The 19079-nt window shown below is 38.6% G+C and overlaps 1 protein-coding gene and 4 long non-coding RNA genes across 5 annotated transcripts; 1 reads left to right on the plus strand and 4 right to left on the minus strand.

The window, feature by feature from the left end:
* The first annotated feature begins 513 nt into the window (after positions 1 to 513).
* On the plus strand, positions 514 to 1346 carry LOC147966250 (uncharacterized). Its single transcript, XM_087527900.1, has 4 exons — positions 514 to 701; positions 790 to 960; positions 1049 to 1162; positions 1247 to 1346. Exons 1-4 carry the CDS (start codon positions 514 to 516, stop codon positions 1344 to 1346), a joined length of 573 nt encoding a protein of 190 aa, XP_087384026.1.
* Positions 1347 to 8057: 6711 nt separating this feature from the next.
* Positions 8058 to 8631, minus strand: LOC125512704 (uncharacterized). The gene is made up of 2 exons (XR_007285491.2): positions 8429 to 8631; positions 8058 to 8300 (listed from the first exon to the last, which is right to left on the minus strand). It is a non-coding gene; the product is annotated as an uncharacterized LOC125512704 (long non-coding RNA).
* A 2588-nt stretch (positions 8632 to 11219) lies between these two features.
* Positions 11220 to 11804, minus strand: LOC147966251 (uncharacterized). The gene is made up of 2 exons (XR_015607711.1): positions 11587 to 11804; positions 11220 to 11462 (listed from the first exon to the last, which is right to left on the minus strand). It is a non-coding gene; the product is annotated as an uncharacterized LOC147966251 (long non-coding RNA).
* Positions 11805 to 14383: 2579 nt separating this feature from the next.
* On the minus strand, positions 14384 to 14948 carry LOC147966252 (uncharacterized). Its single transcript, XR_015607712.1, has 2 exons — positions 14755 to 14948; positions 14384 to 14626 (listed from the first exon to the last, which is right to left on the minus strand). It is a non-coding gene; the product is annotated as an uncharacterized LOC147966252 (long non-coding RNA).
* A 2605-nt stretch (positions 14949 to 17553) lies between these two features.
* On the minus strand, positions 17554 to 18107 carry LOC147966253 (uncharacterized). The gene is made up of 2 exons (XR_015607713.1): positions 17923 to 18107; positions 17554 to 17795 (listed from the first exon to the last, which is right to left on the minus strand). It is a non-coding gene; the product is annotated as an uncharacterized LOC147966253 (long non-coding RNA).
* Between the last annotated feature and the right edge of the window lie 972 nt (positions 18108 to 19079).

Consider the following 19079-nt stretch of genomic DNA (forward strand, 5'->3'; position numbering starts at 1 on the left):
GCTCCGGCATCTAGCAGTACAGCCAGAGGCGGGAGGCAATATAGATTCGACATATCTGTCAAGCCTGTAGAGAAGTTACCATACGAGATGACCGAGAAGGAAAACACAGAGATCTGTCAAGCCCAAGTGAGGGACTTCTTTGAAACGCAAGGCATCCACCTCCGGAGGAGAAGATAGATCCCGTGAAAGTTCAGCACACTGTCGGATGATGAGCGCGTTATTGAAAGGTCATATATCAAAGCAAAGCGGTCGGGAAGTACTTGCAGTGATTGAAGGTTAGCAGAACGAAGAAGTGGGAAAAAAATTCCCCAGTTCGGCAAACAAGCGAACCAATCGTGCCCCCCGCTCAAGGTGTCTAGCAATATCGTCGCTAATCATCCGAGGATGCTGCCCAGTACCAATCCTGGAGATTACCTGCCCAACGATGCACATTGTGATACAATGGAGGTGGACAATTTCAAATACCAGTACGGGAAGCCTCTCATCAAACCTGGTCATCCTCCTCTAACAACGATGATGCGAATATTCCATGAGTGGTACATGAATACATGCAGCGAGTCTGGGAAGGATACTTTGATGGTGAGAGTTAAAGAGGAGCACGACCTCGTTGGAATTGATCTATTGTCTGTTCCATTTGAGGAGTTCTTCCAGTTTTTCAATCAAAAGGCCCTCTATGAAATAATCGTCACTTGCTACTGTCTGTAAGTACTACTTCTGTAATTAAGTCTCTATATATAGCTCAGCTCTTTCATTCTATGTATATATAATTATCCTCACTATATTATGCAGATTGAAGATCGTCGAATGCAGAAAGGCAGAAATCTATGATATTGGGTTCATTAACACAAATCTCATAGATGAATGGATGGTTAAATATGATGCTAAACAAACCGAGGCCAACTTGCTACCATCGTTGGTTCAAAATCAAAACAAAGATGAAATACTCTTTCCTTACTACTTCAAGTCAGTGTTACTCTCTTGTGCATATTCGGTTTCCATTATTACTCGAGGTTATAGTAATGTAATTGATGGGTTATGCATGTGTGCGCAACTTCCACTATATTCTCCTAGAGATTAAGCTTGAGCAGGGACTAGTAACCGTCTTAGACTCGAGACGAAAAAATCCCGAGGAGTATGCGGACATGACTAAAATGCTCGAGAAGTAAGTTCAATCGATCATTATCGCACCATATCCGCAACTTTGTTCATTTCCTGATATCAAGTAATTGTTTTCTTTGTCTCATAGTGTTTGGAAAGTATTCACCGCACAAGCTTCGGGATTGCCGGGGGAGCTGCGATTTACACACCCGAAAGTAAGTACTACTGTCCCGTGCATCTCCCATTGATTCTAGCTACTTTCATCAATACCATTTAGAATCCTTCATTATCAGTTTGATTGACCTCTATTTCTCGTAAAGTGCTAGTGGCAGGAACCCGGGAATAATTATTGTGGATACTATGTTTGCGAGTTCATCTACAATGCGACTTGCAAAAATAAGCGGGGCTACTCTAAAAGACAATTTGAAGTGCGTAAGCAATAATATTCACAATTTCATTTTATTACACCATCATTTGTATTGACTTTCATTCATATATATGTATTGACCCCCTTCTTCAAATTAGACGTGGGAGATGCGGAATGAACTCCTACCACAAGATCGCATACGAGCAATTCAAGAGGAATTGGCGGGATTCTTTCTTGACCACGTCATCAATAAAGCCGGAGAATACCATGTGGAGCTTGAGTTCAGATGTTAGGGGATTGTAAGAGATCTTATATTGTATATATGTAGCCAATAGCATCAGATAGATATACGAAAACTTGTTGTTCGACCAATCTCTCGGAGAAGGAGAGGTCGATCACTTCTCTCTGTATATGTTCATGACGATCTTCTGTACTTAATGGTTTCCTTCATTTGCTTACTAGCTAGCGTGTCGAGTCCTCTCTATACGTATAGTACATAGCATCGACCAAGCACGAAGATAAGAGAGGACACTTCTCTCTATTAGCTAGCTAACAGAACATATGAAACCCCTAAATTAACCCTACAAAACCCCCAAAACCTCCAAACCCCATCCCCCTTCCGAAAAAACAAAACCCCAGCCCCTGAACAGCTAACGCGTGGATGCCTTTTGGTCTCAGTTGGTGATACCAACCGGGACAAAAGTCCCTCTGTTGGGGAACGTAGTAATTTCAAAAAAAAATCCTACGCACACGCAAGATCGTGGTGATGCATCGCAACGAGAGGGGAGAGTATCGTCTACGTACCCTCGTAGACCATAAGCGGAAGCGTTATGACAACGCGGTTGATGTAGTCGTGCGTCTTCACAATCGATCGATCTAGTACAGAAGATACGGCACCTCCGCGATCTACACACGTTCAGCTCAGTGACGTCCCGCGAACTCACGGTCTAGTAGAGCTTCGAGGGAGAGTTTCATCAGCACGACGGCGTGATGACGGTGATGATGTTGCTACCGGAATAGGGCTTCACCTAAGCACCGCTACGATATTACCGAGGTGGATTATAGTGGAGGGTACCAGTTTTCCGTTTCGACAATTTTTTAAAATCACAAAATTCCAAAGGGAAAATAGAGTTTTTGGGCGTTTTAGACGTTTTTTTGGACGTTTTTAGCGTTTAGTGCTAGGGTTTAGATTTCAGCGTTTAGGGTTAGGTTTTATGGTCTAAACCCTTAGTTTTTACTGTTTAGCATAGAGTTTCCGACGTTTTAAGTCCCGGGTTTAGGGTTTAGGACAATTTTTGAAATGACAAATTATAAAAGGAAAAAAAGATATGCTCTAATTTATGTTTTTTTGAATTTTGGTTAAATCTTGTCAAATCGGTCAAACAACTGATTCAAGAAATATAGAGTGTTACTAAATAATTACGCAATAATATTAGTGTTACTAAATAAGTATCTCAGTTTTTTTGAATTTTGTTCAAATCTGGTCAAACTGTGGTCAAACTGTGGTCAAACTGTGGTCAAACTATGGTCAAACTACTTATTCAAGAAATATTAGTGTTACTACATAATTATTCAAGAATATTAGTGTTACTAAATAATTATTCCAATTTTTTGAATTTTGGTCAAATCTGGTCAAACTATGGTCAAACTGTGGTCAAACTTATTCAAGAAATATTAGCGTTACTAAATAATTACTGTTTTTTAGAATAATAGTTTCAAACTCAAACGGTGAAATGTGTGACTTCATGCTCAAGCTAAACTCCTGAGGGTTAATAGGATTGACATCTTACTATTGTCAGGAAAACAACAAGTGCAGACTCGAAAACGAAGGAGAATAGAACCTGAAAGTTAAGCGTGCTCGGGCTAGAGTAGTGAGAGGGATGGGTGACCGGTCGGGAAGTTAGTTGATTTGGAATGAGTGATCCACACTTGAGCAGTTAAGAGAGGTGATTAGAGACTAAATCATCAAATAATTCAGAAAAATTAAAAATCAAAAAAAATCAAAAAAAATTCCAAAATTTTCAAAAAAAAATAAAAAAAAACCTTTAGTACCGGTTGGTCCCCCATACCAGGGCGCGAGCTCACGCCACGTGGTGGCACTTTAGCGTCGGTTCGTGCCGAACCGGTACTAAAGGGGGGGGCCTTTAGTGCCCACACCCTAGTGCCGGTTCCATAACCGACACTAAAAGCCCTTACGAACCGGTGCTATTGCCCGGTTCTGCACTAGTGTAAAGGTATTGGGCTTTAGTACCGACCCTATAGTCCCAGTTCCCGAACTAGGAAAAATGGGCCTTATGAACCGGGACAAATGGGCCTTTTTCTACTAGTGCATATTAGACCTACCCAATAAATATTTCAGAAATTCATAATAAATCCTAGAGGCTAACTTGGACCATTCACGCATGTCAAGAGGTGGGACTAAAGTTTAGACCCACATTCCTAGTTGAGAAAGAGTTACACCTCCTCATAAGGTGAGCTCCTTCTGCACTTGTATGAGCATGATAAAAAGAGAGGTTCTCACGCGCTCCTCCTCTGCCGCCCGCCTCGCCTCGCCTCGCCTCATCACGACACACTGCGTCGCGCCACGGGCTGCGGGAACGTCTAGAGCATGCATGAAGCAGAAGTGTTTTGCTGTTGTAGTTAGTGGAGATTGGTTGCGAGGTTTGTTCGGCTTTGGCTGCTACGTCTCCGTCTCCTGTCTCTTTGTTTCATTTCCCATCGCAGCCTATTTGCCTCCTCTTTTTGTGCTTATAAAATAGAGGTATCTCCTCTCCATAGACACATAGAAACAGAGCACCACTTGCCTCCGGCTACCAAGTTCCAGAGCACTGCGCTACTAGGTTCTTCCCCATCCCGGCTTACGGCTGCACCGCCGATAGGGACGGTAGGCCTCCCGGACCACGCGACATCGAGTAATGTATGGGTGAAGGGAAATAAGGTGTTTGGGGATCGCTCTGTGCGACTACTGGCTTCTCCACCCCAGATGTCGCTACAGACGTCGAAGACACTTTCCCCAATGACGACTTCTTTTAGGACATCGGCAACCTCTTCAGTAACAAGGGCGAAAGGATCACGAATGGCGCCGGCCTTGCTCCTGTCTAGGACGTGTTCACTTCTCCTCTATTTAATATGTTTTTTCCTGATTTTAGTTCAATTTCTTGTTCTAGCAATTGGACTAGATATGCCATGTTCAAATTCACTACTACATATGTTATTTTCTCACTCTGTGATAGACAACATGTCTAGTTTAATCTTTACTATTATGGTCATGTTTTATCTACTATTTTTATGGGTTAAATCATATGTTAAACTGCTCATATTTCCAACACGCCCCATGTACATGTATGGGTGTAACAAACACATCATATGTGGTCAGTCTTCCTTCATCAAAATGTTCCATGGCAATCCAATGAGATTGATGCCTCTAATACCTATGTTTATCAGAAAGTATAAGTTTATTCAATTATTGGCATCAGTATACATCATTGCATTGCATGAGCTGAGAAACTTTGTGGCTCTCATTTTAATATGGAACCGAACTGTCTACAGCAGCACTGAAGATGATGCTGGTTGGTTTCGCATTCCAATTGATAAGGTGGGCGAAAGCCTCTTTCTAAGCAGTCACTCTGGCACGACTCATGAGTACAACCCGCTAAATCTCTGCATGAGCGTCGTTGAAGTACAATGCAATACATCACATAATATAAAAAATAGTAATACAATCCATAAAACAAAAATATTTGTTGATAGATTAATTAATTTCAATATTTGGAAACATCATGTAAAATATAAATAATGTTGCTTACTTGCTTGGCAGGACGGCAACGTTGAGAACATGAAGACAACGACCAATAAAGCAACAGCTATGTTGTACATGATCATCCTTGTGTTTCTCTTGATGAGTTCCATGAGGAAAAATGTGACTTATGTTCGATCTTTGTTTTTCATTTCCAAGCTCCTTTACAGGTGTTTATATAGACGCACAATAAAATCTTAGATATCAGTTGGTTAATTTCATGCATTTATGTACCTCCCCTAATTAGTATTAGCATATTTTGCTAGTTTTACATAAATACCAAAGATTTTATTTCACAAAAAATATATGTTTCATCATTATGGCATTTAATGTTGAAGATAACATATTGAGCCAAAATAAAATCTTTAGGTATCGGCACTGCATTTATGTCTCCATTATAAAATAGTACCCATACCGATCTTGTTGGCTATTTTGTATCATCCACACTTATGTAACTATATCTTACATTTATTTTACATTATTTTTTGTGTGGTATATAGTTTTAGTATATACAGAGGCTTGCACAATCAAATCTTATGCATTGATGAATCTTGCATATACTTGATCTCAAAAATAAATATTGCTGGAGTACTCCATACTCATGAATATTAGTTATCAATATTGCACTTTTTCTGCTAAATTAATGTTGATGTATCTTATTGAATCTTAATAAATATCATGCAATCATTTGTATATGTTATGATTATTGATATTTTTTTGCGGCATTTATTGACCTCTATTATATGGTGGCATGCAAAATTATTGATATTGCTTCTTTTCGCTTCATTTGTATTATACATTGCTATAAATTTTGCATTTATATTCAATCAACAATAAATAAATGCTTGGACAAACGCAAGCTTGTACTTACTGACGAGTATGTAGCCCGTTAGTAGCAACACCATTGTAGTAAACATTTCAGAGTTTTTCTCGTTATGCTTATAACCGGCTATAATAATTGATCTTTGATGTTTCATGCTTCAGGGTATTTATACAAATGTCTCCCATTTTATTGAACAAATGGAAGGGCACAACAACCAAGATCTTTCTTGTGGGTCTTGCATAATTGTAAACTGATTACATGGTTTCATGCTTATGCACATCTTACTATTCCTTAGTTAAAGTAGGATTTGCAGTACTTTATGCTTGAGTTGATGTATGTCATCTGAAGTAGAATGGAGCCTGAACCAAGTTGTATGACTCATTTTCACTAGGTTCACATACTGATGCTCTTCTGTATGGAATGTGATACTGGGGTATTAATACTTAGTGTTGCTATCTCAGATATTGCTAAAAAAAGTCTCCGGTTTTGTAACTTGGTACGCTCGAGTGGTGCAATACTTTTCAACTATTTGCACCTTTCATTTAAAAACATTGTAACCCGTTGACGCTGAAAAGTGGCACGATCATAAAGAGTAGCTTGAACTATGTCAAGATTAATTCAGACTTATTATTGAAGTCACTATGGGATGGATCTCTTCCAGAAGATCAAAATGGGTATGAAGATGGTCTAAAACAGAGCCCCGATGCAAAAGTTGTGACAAGTTCAAAGATTGGATATAGTATCGACCCTACTATCTCGGTAGGCGAACCGGGACTAAAGGTATTAGGCTTTAGTACCGACCCTATAGTCCCGGTTCCCGAACCGGGACAAATGGGCGTTATCAACCGGGACAAACGGGCCTTTTTCTACTAGTGCATACTGGACCTACCCAATAAATATTTCAGAAATTCATAATAATCCTAGAGGCTAGCTTGGACCATTCACGCATGTCAAGAGGTGGGACTAAAATTTAGTCCCACATTGCTAGTTGAGAGAGAGTTACACCTCCACATAAGGTGAGCTCTTTCCCCACTTGTATGAGCATGATAAAAAGAGAGATTCTCACACGCTCCTCCCCTGCCGCCCGCCTCGCCTCATCACGACACACTGCGTCGCGCCACGGGCTGTGGGAATGCCTAGAGCATGCATGAAGCTGAGGTGTTTTGCTGATGTAGTTAGTGGAGATTGGTTACGAGGTTTGTTCGGCTTTGGCTGCTATGTCTCCGTATCCTGTCTCTTTGTTTCATTTCATGTCACAGCCTATTTGCCTCCTCTTTCTGTGCTTATAAAATAGAGGTATCTCCTCTCCATAGACACACAGAAACAGAGCACCACTTGCCTCCTAGTACCATGTTCCAGAGCACTGCGCTACCAGGTTCTTCCCCATCCCGGCTTATGGCGTGAATCGCCAATAGGGAGAGTAGGCCTCCGGAACCACGCGACATTGAGTCATGCACGGGTGAAGGGAAATAAGGTGTTTGGGGAGCGCTCTGTGCGACTACTGGCTTCTCCACCCCAGATGTCGCTACAGATGTCAAAGACACTTTCCCCAATGATGACTTCTTTTAGGACATCGGCAACCTCTTCGGTAACAAGGGCGACAACATCACGAATGGCGCCGCCCCTGCTCCTGTCTAGGACATGTTCACTTCTCCTCTATTTAATATGTTTTTATCCTAATTTTAGTTCAATTTCATGTTCTAGCAATTGGACTACATATGCCATGTTCAAATTCACTACTACATATGTTATTTTCTCACTCTCTGATAGACTACATGTCTAGTTTAATCTTTACTATTATGGTCATGTTTTATCTACTATTTTTATGGATTAAATCACATGGTAAACTGCTCATATTTCCAACACGCCCCATGTACATGTATGGGTGTAACAAACACATCCTATGTGGCCAGTCTTCCTTCATCAAAATGTTCCATGGCAATCCAATGAGATTGATGCCTCTAATACCTATATTTATCAGAAAATATAAGTTTATTCAATTATTGGCATCAGTATACAGCATTGCATTGCATAAGCTAAGAAACTTTGTGGCTCTCATTTTAATATGGAACCGAACTGTCTACAGCCGCACTGAAGATGATGCTGGTTGGTTTCGCATTCCAATTGATAAGGTGGGCGAAAGCCTCTTTCTAAGCAGTCACTCTGGCAAGACTCATGAGTGCAACCCGCTAAATCTCTGCATGAGCGTCGTTGAACTACAATGCAATACATCACATAACAAAAAGAATTAGTAATACAGTCTATAAAACAAAAATATTTGCTCATAGATTAATTAATTTCAACATTTCGAAACAGCATGTAAAATATAAATAATGTTGCTTACTTGCTTGGCAGGACAGCAACGTTGAGAACATGAACACAGTGACCAATAAGGCAACAGCTATGTTGTACATGACAATCCTTGTGTTTCTCTTGATGAGTGCCATGAGGAAAAATGTGACTTATGTTCGATCTTTGTTTTTCATTTCCATGCTCCTTTATAGGTGTTTATATAGACGCACAATAAAATCTTAGATATCAATTGGTTGATTTCATGCATTTATGTACCTTCCCTAATTAGTATCAGCGTATCTTGCTAGTTTTACATAAATACCAAAGATTTTATTTTGGAAAAATATATATATTTCATCATTATAGCATTTAATGTTGAAGATAACATATTGAGCCAAAATAAAATCTTTAGGTATCGGCACTACATTTATGTCTCCATTATAAAATAGTACCCATACCGATCTTGTTGGCTATTTTGTATCATCCACACTTATGTAAGTATATCTTACATTTATTTTACATTATTTTTTGTGTGGTATATTGTTTTAGTATATACAGAGGCTTGCACAATCAAATATTATGCATTGATGAACCTTGCATATACAAGATCTCAAAAATATATATTGCTGGAGTACTCCATACTCATGAATATTAGGTATCAATATTGCACTTTTTCTGCTAAATTAATGTTGATGTATCTTACTGAATCTTTATAAATATCATGCAATCGTTTGTATATGTTATAATTATTGATATTGTTTTTTGCGGCATTTATTGACCTCTATTATATGGTGGCATGTATAATTATTGATATTGCTTATTTTCGCTTCATTTGTATTATACATTGTTATAAATTTTGCATTTATATTCTATCAACAATAAATAAATGCTTGGACAAACGTAAGCTTGTACTTACTGACGAGTATGCAGCCCGTCAGTAGCAACACCATTGTAGTAAACATTTCAGAGTTTTTCCCGTTATGCTTATAACCGGCTATAATAATTGATCTTTAATGTTTCATGCTTCAGGGTATTATACAAATGTCTCCCATTTTATTGAACAAATGGAAGGACACAACAACCAAGATCTTTCTTGTGGGTCTTGCATAATTGTAAACTGATTACATGGTTTCATGCTTATGCACATCTTATTATTCCTTAGTTAAAGTAGGATTTGTAGTACTTTATGCTTGAGTTGATGTATGTCATCTGAAGTAGAATGGAGCCTGAACCAAGTTGTATGACTTATGTTCACTAGGTGCACATACCGCTGCTCTTCTATATGGAATGTGATACTGTGGTATTAATACTTAGTGTTGTTATCTCAGATATTGCTAAAAAAAATCTCCGGTTTTGTAACTTGGTACGCTTGAGTGGTGCAATACTTTTCAACTATTTGCATCTATAATTTAAAAACATTGTAACCCGTTGACGCTGAAAAGTGGCACGATCATAAAGAGTAGCTTGAACTATGTCAAGATTAATTCAGACTTATTATTGAAGTCACTATGGGATGGATCTCTTCCAGAAGATCAAAATGGATATGAAGATGGTCTAAAACAGAGCCTCGATGCAAAAGTTGTGACAAGTTCAAATATTGGATATAGTATCGACCCTATAGTCTCGGTAGCCGAACCGGGACTAAAGGTTTTGGGCTTTAGTACCGACCCTATAGTCCCGGTTCCCGAACCGGGAGAAGTGGGCCTTATGAACCGGGACAAATGGGACTTTTTCTACTAGTGCATATTGGACCTGCCCAATAAATATTTCAGAAATACATAATAATCCTAGAGGCTAGCTTGGACCATTCACGCATGTCAAGAGGTGGGACTAAAATTTAGTCCCACATTGCTAGTTGAGAGAGAGTTACACCTCCACATAAGGTGAGCTCTTTCCCCACTTGTATGAGCATGATAAAAAGAGAGGTTCTCACACGCTCCTCCTTTGCCGCCCGCCTCGCCTCGCCTCATCACGACACACTGTGTCGCGCCATGGGCTGCGGGAATTCCTAGAGCATGCATGAAGCTGAAGCGTTTTGCTGATGTAGTTAGTGGAGATTGGTTACGAGTTTTGTTCGGCTTTGGCTGCTACGTCTCCGTCTCCCGTCTCTTTGTTTCATTTCCCGTCGCAGCCTACTGGCCTCCTCTTTCTGTGCTTATAAAATAGAGGTCTCTCCTCTCCATAGACACACAGAAACAGAGCACCACTTGCCTCCTACTACCAAGTTCCAGAGCACTACGCTACCAGGTTCTTCCCCATCCCGGCTTATGGCGTGCACCGCCGATAGGGACAGTAGGCCTCCGGAACCACGCGACATTGAGTCATGCACGGGTGAAGGGAAATAAGGTGTTTGGGAAGCGCTCTATGCGACTACTGGCTTTTCCACCCCAGAGGTCGCTACAGACGTCGAAGACACTTCCCCCAATTATGACTTCTTTTAGGACATCGGCAACCTCTTCGGTAACAAGGGCGACAGCATCACGAATGGCGCCGCCCCTGCTCCTGTCTAGGACGTGTTCACTTCTCCTCTATTTAATATGTTTTTCCTGATTTTAGTTCAATTTCATGTTCTAGCAATTGGACTAGATATGCCATGTTCAAATTCACTACTACATATGTTATTTTCTCACTCTCTGATAGACTACATGTCTAGTTTAATCTTTACTATTATGGTCAAGTTTTATCTACTATTTTTATGGATTAAATCATATGGTAAACTGCTCATATTCCCAACAGGCCCCATCTACATGTATGGGTGTAACAAACACATCATATGTGGTCAGTCTTCCTTCATCAAAATGTTCCATGGCAATCCAATAAGATTGATGCCTCTAATACCAATGTTTATTAGAAAATATAAGTTTATTCAATTATTGGCATCAGTATACAACATTGCATTGCATAAGCTAAGAAACTTTGTGGCTCTCATTTTAATATGGAACCGAACTGTCTACAACAGCACTGAAGATGATGCTGGTTGGTTTCGCATTCCAATTGATAAGGTGGGCGAAAGCCTCTTTCTAAGCAGTCACTCTGGCAAGACTCATGAGTGCAACCCGCTAAATCTCTGCATGAGCGGCGTTGAACTACAATGAAATACATCACATAAAAAAATTAGTAATACAGTCCATGAAAAAAAATATTTGCTCATAGATTAATTAATTTCAACATTTGGAAAACAGCATGTAAAATATAAATAATGTTGCTTACTTGCTTGGCAGGACGGCAACGTTGAGAACATGAACACAATGACCAATAAAGCAACAGCTATGTTGTACATGACCGTCCTTGTGTTTCTCTTGATGAGTGCCATGAGGAAAAATGTGACTTATGTTCAATCTTTGTTTTTCATTTCCAAGCTCCTTTACAGGTGTTTATATAGATGCACAATAAAATCTTAGATATCAATTGGTTGATTTCATGCATTTATGTACCTCCCCTAATTAGTATCAGCGTATCTTGCTAGTTTTACATAAATACCAAAGATTTTATTTTGGAAAAAAATTATATATTCCATCATTATGGCATTTAATGTTGAAGATAACATATTGAGCCAAAATAAAATCTTTAGGTATCGGCACTACATTTATGTCTCCATTATAAAATAGTACCCATACCGATCTTGTTGGCTATTTTGTGTCATCCACACTTATGTATGTATATCTTACATTTATTTTACATTATTTTTTGTGTGGTATATTGTTTTAGTATATACAGAGGCTTGCACAATCAAATCTTATGCATTGATGAATCTTGCATATACATGATCTCAAAAATAAATATTGCTGGAGTACTCCATAGTCATGAATATTAGGTATCATTAACTTTTTCTGCTAAATTAATGTTGATGTATCTTACTGAATCTTCATAAATATCATGCAACCGTTTGTATATGTTATAATTATTGATATTGTTTTTTGCTGCATTTATTGACCTCTATTATATGGTGGCATGTATAATTATTGATATTGCTTCTTTTTGCTTCATTTGTATTATACATTGTTATAAATTTTGCATTTATATTCTATCAACAATAAATAAATGCTTGGACAAACGTAAGCTTGTACTTACTGACGAGTATGCAGCCTGTCAGTAGCAACATCATTGTAGTAAACATTTCAGAGTTTTTTCCCGTTATGCTTATAACCGGCTATAATAATTGATCTTTAATGTTTCATGCTTCAGGGTATTTATACAAATGTCTCCCATTTTATTGAACAAATGGAAGGGCACAACAACCAAGATCTTTCTTGTGGGTCTTGCATAATTGTAAACTGATTACATGGTTTCATGCTTATGCACATCTTACTATTCCTTAGTTAAAGTAGGATTTGCAGTACTTTATGCTTGAGTTGATGTATGTCATCTGAAGTAGAATGGAGCCTGAACCAAGTTGTATGACTCATTTTCACTAGGTTCACATACTGATGCTCTTCTGTATGGAATGTGATACTGGGGTATTAATACTTAGTGTTGCTATCTCAGATATAGTTAAAAAAATTCTCCGGTTTTGTAACTTGGTACGGTTGAGTGGTGCAATACTTTTCAACTATTTGCACCTTTTATTTGAAAACATTGTAAGCTGTTGACGCTGAAAAGTGGCACGATCATAAAGAGTAGCTTGAGCTATGTCAAGATTAATTCAGACTTATTGTTGAAGTCACTATGGGATGGATCTCTTCGAGAAGATCAAAATGGATATGAAGATGGTCTAAAACAGAGCCCAGATGCAAAAGTTGTGACAAGTTCAAAGATTGGATATAGTATCGACCCTATAGTCTCGGTAGCCGAACCGGGACTAAAGGTATTGGGCTTTAGGACCAACCCTATAGTCCCGGTTCATGAACCGGGACAAATGGGCCTTATGAACTGGGACGAATGGGCCTTTTTCTACTAGTGCATATTGGACCTACCCAATAAATATTTCAGAAATTCATAATAAATCCTAGAGGCTAGCTTGGACCATTCACGCATGTCAAGAGCTGGGACTAAACTTTAGTCCCACATTGCTAGTTGAGAGAGAGTTAAACCTCCTCATAAGGTGAGCTCTCTCCCCACTTGTATGAGCATGATAAAAAGAGAGGTTCTCACGCGCTCCTCCTCTGCCGCCTGCCTCGCCTCACCTTGCCTCATCACGACACACTGCGTCACGCCACGGGCTGCGGGAATGCCTAGAGCATGCATGAAGCTGAAGCGTTTTGCTGCTGTAGTTAGTGGAGATTGGTTACGAGGTTTGTTGGGCTTTGGCTGCCACGTCTCCATCTCCCGTCTCATTGTTTTATTTCCCTTCGCAGCCTATTTTCCTCCTCTTTCAGTGCTTATAAAATAGAGGTCTCTCCTCTCCATAGACACACAGAAACAGAGCACCACTTGCCTCCTACTACCAAGTTCCAGAGCACTGCGCTACCAGGTTCTTCCCCATCCCGGCTTACGACGTGCAGTGCCGATTGGGACAGTAGGCCTCCGGAACCACGCGACATTGAGGCATGTACGGGTGAAGGGAAATAAGGTGTTTGGGGAACGCTCTGTGCGACTACTGGCTTCTCCACCCCAGATGTCGCTACAGACGTCGAAGACACTTTCCCCAATGATGATTTTTTTAGGACATCGGCAACCTCTTCGGTAATAAGGGCGACAGCATCACGAATGCCGCCGCCCCTGCTCCTATCTAGGACGTGTTCACTTCTCCTTTGTTTAATATGTTTTTTTCCTGATTTTAGTTCAATTTCTTGGTCTAGTAATTGGACTAGATATGCCATGTTCAAATTCACTACTACATATGTTATTTTCTCACTCTCCGATAGACTACATGTCTAGTTTAATCTTTACTATTATGGTCATGTTTTATCTACTATTTTTATGGATTAAATCATATGGTAAACTGCTCATATTTCCAACATGCCCCATGTACATGTATTGGTGTAACAAACACATCCTATGTGGTCAGTCTTCCTTCATCAAAATGTTCCATGGCAATCCAATGAGATTGATGCCTCTAATACCTATGTTTATAAGAAAATATAAGTTTATTCAATTATTGGCATCAGTATACAGAATTGCATTGCATAAGCTGAGAAACTTTGTGGCTCTCATTTTGATATGGAACCGAATTGTCTACAGCAGCACTGAAGATGATGCTGGTTGGTTTCGCATTCCAATTGATAAGGTGGGCGAAAGCCTCTTTCTAAGCAGTCACTCTGGCACGACTCATGAGTGCAACCCGCTAAATCTCTGCATGAGCGTCGTTGAACTACAATGCAATACATCACATAATAAAAAAAATTAGTAATATAGTCCATAAAACAAAAAAATTTGTTCATAGATTAATTAATTTCAACATTTGGCAACAGCATGTAAAATATAAATAATGTTGCTTACTTGCTTGGCAGGACGGCAACGTTGAGAACATGAACACAATGACCAATAAAGCAACAGCTATGTTGTACACGACCATCATTGTGTTTCTCTTGATGAGTGCCATGAGGAAAAATGTGATTTATGTTCGATCTTTGTTTTTCATATCCAAGCACCTTTACAGGTGTTTATATAGACGCACAATAAAATCTTAGATATCAATTGGTTGATTTCATGCATTTATGTACCTCCCCTGATTATTATAAGTGTATCTTGCTAGTTTTACATAAATACCAAAGATTTTATTTTAGAAAAAATTATATATTTCAATATTATGGCATTTAATGTTGAAGATAACATATTGAGCCAAAATAAAATCTTTAGGTATCGGCACTACATTTATGTCTCCATTATAAAATAGTACCCATACCGATCTTGTTGGCTATTTTGTATCATCCACACTTATGTAAGTATATCTTACATTTATTTTACATTATTTTTTGTGTGGTATATTGTTTTAGTATATACAGAGGCTTGCACAATCAAATCTTATGCATTGATGAATCTTGCATATACGAGATTTCAAAAATAAATATTGCTGTTGTACTCCATACTCAAGAATATTAGGTATCATTATTGCACTTTTTCTGCTAAATTAATGTCGATGTATCTTACTGAGTCTTAATAAATATCATGCAATCGTTTGTATATGTTATAATTATTGATATTATTTTTTGCGGCATTTATTAACCTCTATTATATGGTGGCATACATAATTATCGATATTGCTTCTTTTCGCTTCATTTGTATTATACATTGTTATAAATTTTGCATTTATATCCTATCAACAATAAATAAATGCTTGGACAAACGTAAGCTTGTACATACTGAGGACTATGCAGCCCGTATGTAGCAACACCATTGTAGTAAACATTTCAGAGTTTTTCCCGTTATGCTTATAATCGGCTATAATAATTGATCTTTGATGTTTCATGCTTCAGGGTATTTATAAAAATGTCTCTTGTTTTATTGAACAAATGGAAGGGCACAACAACCAAGATCTTTCTTGTGGGTCTTGCATAATTGTAGACTGATTACATGGTTTCATGCTTATGCACATCTTATTATTCGTAAGTTAAAGTAGGATTTGCAGTACTTTATGCTTGAGTTGATGTATGTCATCTGAAGTAGAATGGAGCCTGAACCAAGTTGTATGACTCATTTTCACTAGGTGCACATACTGCTGCTCTTCTATATGGAATGTGATACTGGGGTATTAATACTTAGTGTTGCTATCTCAGATATTGCTAAAAAAATCTCCGGTTTTGTAACTTGGTACGCTTTAGTGGTGCAATACTTTTCAACTATTTGCACCTTTTATTTAAAAGCATTGTAACCCGTTGATGCTGAAAAGTGGCACGATCATAAAGAGTAGCTTGAACTATGTCAAGATTAATTCAAAATTATTGTTGAATTCACTATGGGATGGATCTCTTCGAGAAGATCAAAATGGATATGAAGATGGTCTAAAACAGAGCCCGAATGCAAAAGTTGTGACAAGTTCAAAGATTGGATATAGTATCGACCGTATGGTCTCGGTAGCCGTACCGGGACTAAAGGTATTGGGCTTTAGCACCGACCCTATAGTCCCGGTTCCCGGACAGGGACAAATGGGCATCATGAACTGGGACAAATGGGCCTTTTTCTACTAGTGCATATTGGACCTGCCCAATAAATATTTCAGAAATTCATAATAAATCCTAGAGGCTAGCTTGGACCATTCACGCATGTCAATAGGTGGGACTAAAGTTTAGTCCCACATTGCTAGTTGAGAGAGAGTTACACCTCCTCATAAGGTGAGCTCTTTCCCCACTTGTATGAGCATGATAAAAAAGAGAGGTTCTCACGCGCTCCTCCTCTGCCACCTGCCTCACCTCACCTTGCCTCATCACGACACACTGCATCACGCCACGGGCTGCGGGAATGCCTAGAGCATGCATGAAGCTGAAGCGTTTTGCTGCTGTAGTTAGTGGAGATTGGTTACGAGGTTTGTTGGGCTTTGGCTGCTACGTCTCCATCTCCCGTCTCTTTGTTTCATTTCCCGTCGCAGCCTATTTGCCTCCTCTTTCTGTGCTTATAAAATAGAGGTCTCTCCTCTCCATAGACACACAGAAACAGAGCATCACTTGCCTCCTACTACCAAGTTCCATAGCACTGCGCTACCAGGTTATTCCTCATCCCAGCTTACGGCGTGCACCGCTGATAGGGACAGTAGGCCTCCGGGACCACGCGACATTGGGTTATCTACGGGTGAAGGGAAATAAGGTGTTTGGGGAGCGCTCTGTGCGACTACTGACTTCTCCACCCCAGATGTCGCTACAAACGTCGAGGACACTTTCCCCAATGATGACTTCTTTTAGGACATCGGCAACCTCTTCGGTAACAAGGGCGACAGCATCGTGAATGGTGCCGCCCCTGCTCCTGTCTAGGACGTGTTCACTTCTCCGCTATTTAATATGTTTTTTCCTGATTTTAGTTCAATTTCCTATTCTATTAATTGGACTAGATATGCCTTGTTCAAATTCACTACTACATATGTTATTTTCTCACTCTCTATTAGACTACATGTCTAGTTTAATCTTTACTATTATGGTCATGTTTTATCTACTATTTTTATGGATTAAATCATATGGTAGACTGCTCATATTTCCAACACGCCCCATGTACATGTATGGGTGTAACAAACACATCCTATGTGGTCAGTCTTCCTTCATCAAAATGTTCCATGGCAATCCAATGAGATTGATGCCTCTAATACCAATGTTTATCAAAAATATAAGTTTATTCAATTATTGGCATCAGTATACAGCATTGCATTGCATAAGCTGAGAAACTTTGTGGCTCTCATTTTAATATGGAACTGAACTGTCTACAGCAGCACTGAAGATGATGCTGGTTGGTTTCACATTCCAATTGATAAGGTGGACGAAAGCCTCTTTCTAAGCAGTCACTCTGGCACGACTCATGAGTGCAACCCGCTAAATCTCTGCATGAGCGTCGTTGAACTACAATGCAATCCATCACATAATAAAAAAATTAGTAATACAGTCCATAAAACAAAAATATTTGCTCATAGATTAATTAATTTCAACATTTGGAAACAGCATGTAAAATATAAATAATGTTGCTTACTTGCTTGGCAGGACGGCAACTTTGAGAACATGAACACAATGACCAATAAGGCAACAGCTATGTTGTACATGACCATCCTTGTGTTTCTCTTGATGAGTGCCATGAGGAAAAATGTGACTTATGTTCGATCTTTGTTTTTTATTTCCAAGCTCCTTTACAGGTGTTTATATAGACGCACAATAAAATCTTAGATATCAATTGGTTGATTTTATGCATTTATGTACCTCCCCTAATTAGTATCAGCGTATCTTGCTAGTTTTACATAAATACCAAAGATTTTATTTTGTAAAAAAAAATATATTTCATCATTATGACATTTAATGTCGAAGATAACATATTGAGCCAAAATAAAATCTTTAGGTATCGGCACTGCATTTATGTCTCCATTATAAAATAGTACCCATACCGATCTTGTTGGCTATTTTGTATCATCCACACTTATGTAAGTATATATTACATTTGTTTTACATTATTTTTTGTGTGATATATTGTTTTAGTTTATACATAGGCTTGCACAATCAAATCTTATGCATTGATGAATCTTGCATATACATGATCTGAAAAATAAATATTGCTGGAGTACTCCATACTCATGAATATTAGGTATCAATATTGCGCTTTTTCTGCTAAATTCATGTTGATGTATCTTCATGAATCTTAATAAATATCATGCAATCGTTTGTATATGTTATAATTATTGATATTGTTTTTTGCGGCATTTATTGACCTCTATTATATGGTGGCATGCATAATTATTGATATTGCTTCTTTTCGCTTGATTTGTATTATACATTGTTATAAATTTTGCATTTATACTCTATCAACAATAAATAAATGCTTGGACAAACGTAAGCTTGCACTTACTGACGAGTATGCAACCCGTCAGTAGTATATGGTGGTTCTTAAAACCATCATGTTGGGGAATGGGTAGGCTACACTAGTAGTATGAAATGATTGTCAATTGCATATTTGACCTTTTTCATAGGATAATTGAGTACTTCGGATTCAGAAATATTGGTTCTTAATGTCTTTATTTGTCTTGACAGATTTGGCGGATCAGTGGAAGGTAGTAGGTATATTTTCTTTCTTGGATTCATAATTTTGTTTACTTGACTGAATCAATCAAATGAAGTTTTAAATTGTGGTTTTTTAAACGC

The sequence above is a fragment of the Triticum urartu genome, chromosome 6A (assembly GCF_056163025.1).
Source record: "Triticum urartu cultivar PI428250 chromosome 6A, HENAU_Tu73, whole genome shotgun sequence".
In the NCBI taxonomy this organism is placed as follows: domain Eukaryota; kingdom Viridiplantae; phylum Streptophyta; class Magnoliopsida; order Poales; family Poaceae; genus Triticum; species Triticum urartu.

Bases quoted from the DNA above. Each gene is read 5' to 3' on its own strand.
- LOC147966250 (XM_087527900.1), top strand. From the start codon at position 514: ATGATGCGAATATTCCATGAGTGGTACATGAATACATGCAGCGAGTCT. The intron at 702-789 runs GTAAGTACTACT...TATATTATGCAG, and splicing joins ATCGTCACTTGCTACTGTCT to ATTGAAGATCGTCGAATGCA. The intron at 961-1,048 runs CAAGTCAGTGTT...TGCATGTGTGCG, and splicing joins ATACTCTTTCCTTACTACTT to CAACTTCCACTATATTCTCC.